This window comes from Anopheles aquasalis, chromosome 3 (genome assembly GCF_943734665.1).
Source record: "Anopheles aquasalis chromosome 3, idAnoAquaMG_Q_19, whole genome shotgun sequence".
NCBI lineage: Eukaryota > Metazoa > Arthropoda > Insecta > Diptera > Culicidae > Anopheles > Anopheles aquasalis.
In genome coordinates, this window is record NC_064878.1 from 59,048,549 (window position 1) to 59,051,048 (window position 2,500).

At 53.8% G+C, this 2,500-nt stretch overlaps 1 protein-coding gene across 1 annotated transcript in view; it reads right to left on the reverse strand.

Annotated features, from left to right (window-relative positions):
* Nucleotides 1-693: 693 nt before the first annotated feature.
* LOC126576831 (uncharacterized) overlaps nucleotides 694-2,500 on the reverse strand; it is a 9,536-nt gene continuing 7,729 nt past the window's right edge. The window contains exons 9-12 of the mRNA XM_050238134.1: nucleotides 2,380-2,500; nucleotides 1,951-2,290; nucleotides 1,633-1,891; nucleotides 694-1,552 (exon numbers count right to left, since the gene is read on the reverse strand). The exon at nucleotides 2,380-2,500 is cut by the window's right edge and continues 3 nt beyond it. Coding sequence (XP_050094091.1) covers nucleotides 735-1,552; nucleotides 1,633-1,891; nucleotides 1,951-2,290; nucleotides 2,380-2,500 — 1,538 coding nt within the window. The 3' untranslated portion in view covers nucleotides 694-734. The remainder of the gene's footprint in view (nucleotides 1,553-1,632; nucleotides 1,892-1,950; nucleotides 2,291-2,379) is intronic.

Here is a 2,500-nt window from a genome sequence, read left to right on the forward strand (position 1 = left end):
CAACTGCGACTCACGGTGCACCGTGACCGATGTTTAAAGTTTAATTTCAAGTCACGGCAGGCGTCACGGAACTCGAGGGAAATGCGGAAACTTTGCTTTGCTGATTATACATTCGCAGAGCAACGGTGCACCGGAGCTGCCGCTTGCTGCTTCACCAATACAGTGTGCGGTTGCACTGCTGCCCGAGACAGCGAACGGCGCACGTTGGGTGGAATGGTCCGAGGAGGTGCAACACATTTATGGCCACCCTCATGCCACAAAACTTCTGCTGCTCTACATGCCGTCGGTTGTTGAAGCATAAAAATGAGTAAAAAATAAAATCCTTTTAAGTGTCTCAGAAGTAGTGCACCGAGGCTAGAGGCACACCGTCCGTGGCCGTGGCCTTCGTTGTTCATTGAGGACGGTCTCCACTGTCCAAAGGTCGTCCTATGTTGATGCTACAATCCAGCAACCTGAGTCAGTGGCAAACGAAACTGCTATCGGCAACGGCGAAACACCGAACCGACACTGTTCGACTTAGCCTCTTTCCCTGTCCATGCCGTCCAAAATGGCGTTTAAGGTCAACCAAACGGAATGTGCGTCAATACCCGTCGCTGTCCTAATTAGCATTACCGCCTGATCGTGACCCCGTGATCGAAACAACCTCGATTCCATCGACATAAACTCCACAAAATCGTCTTTGCACAAACGCTCGCTAGCTTTATTCACAGAACGCTCAACCGGACATCGGGGAACTAAGGGGCAAACTCCGTACAGCCAAGATAGAAGCGTAAATCGGGCACACCGACGGCAGCCAGCACTCGGAGGGCTAGCATTCCAAGCCCCAGATAGATGACCGTCAGCATACACCAGTGGATGACGCACCGGCGCCGGTAGATCCGCAGTGCCTCTTCGTTCATTTCCCACGGCTCGTGGAGCAGATACTCCCGCAAACCGCGCAGCTGGTTGAAGATGAACTCGCTCCACACCACCGGCCGCATATCGCACGGGAAAAGATGCCGATCGATGATGGCCATCTGGTCGAGCACGGTGCGCATCCGTTCGGTGCCGAACGTGAACTGCTTGATGGTGAAGAAGCGCAAAACGTCGGAGAACCGGTGCACCTTGCGGTAGAGGCGCAGTACCTGGGGCTTATCACCGCGTAGCCACATCAGCAGATCGAAGAACGCGGCCGGTAGCAGATGGTAGAACACCTGCAGGAACTGTGCCAAGTAGTAGAACCGGGTCGTGTTGTAGGTCGGGATCCAGAGCGACTTTTTGGCCGCCACTTTGCCTTTCTGCGACAAGCAGTACGTACGAACGTCACCCCAGGTCGTGTAGTTCTCGTCTGCGGTGCAGTTGAAGACGTTCTCCTCGAGCGGATGGTCGGTGGCGTAACGCGCTGCCACCAGTGTCCCATTGATGACGATGTCCGCGGGCACGATGTTCGCTTTGTACTCGTCGTAGATGTGGAAAATTCGAAGCACTCCGGTTCCGGCACCAACCACGACACCGTTGAATCCGTAGAAATTATCCGTCCACCCGGTAATGGGATCCTTGTAGGTGGATGTCACTGAGCGAGAGGGGAGAGCGTGTGTGCGTGTCATGCTGCGTCGGTTATTAGAAAGCATTTAGCCGCCATCGGGTCCTTACCGATTGAAGGCCGAACCACGGCTATCGGGAGTTTCGTCTTGTACCGATGCACAACGTCTTCGGCGAGCGACTTTGTGAAGGCGTACGTGTTTGGCCACGGTTCGATGATCTTCTTGGCCATGATCTCGAACTCCTCCAGGCGAGTTTCCTGTTCGATCGCGCGGATCAATTCGAATGGATCCACCGACGGTGTATAGAACCGTTCCTCCACATGCTCGTGCACGCACTGAGAGAATGCCGTCGAAATGTGGACAAACACCTGCAATCGGACACATTCAGAACAATCCGTGAAGATATATCCAGACAGACACGGCTTACCTGAAGCTGAGGACACTTCTCGGCAATCCTCAGCAGATGCTCCGTACCGCGGACATTCGTTTCGACCGACTCGTGGAGCGATTCGTCGAAACGTACATCGGCGGCCGAATGCAAGATGATGTTGGTGTGGCTGTAGATGTACTCCAGATCATCATTACTGATCGCCAGCCCCGGTTTACTGATGTCACCCTCGATGACCTTCATCCGGGACAGATACAGCTCGGGCTGATGCGCATAGTTCACAAAGATGACTTCCTTCTTGAGCAGCACCTTAAGCCGTTCCTCCGGCGCGACACCTTTCTTCGTGCGTAGCAAGAGCAAAATCTCACGAACACCGCACCTTGAACGGGATAGCAGGGAACGGTTGAAATCGGGCCGAAAGAAACAGCAGCACACCGTGCGCCCCAGCAGAAGCAGCAGCAGACTTACTTCACCAACTTTTCGATAAACAACTTCCCTAGAAATCCACTTCCACCGGTAAGGAGCACCGTTTTCCCGGCATAGAATTCTGCTACCGGCGAGCTGTTGTTCTGAAAATCCTGCAAACTCA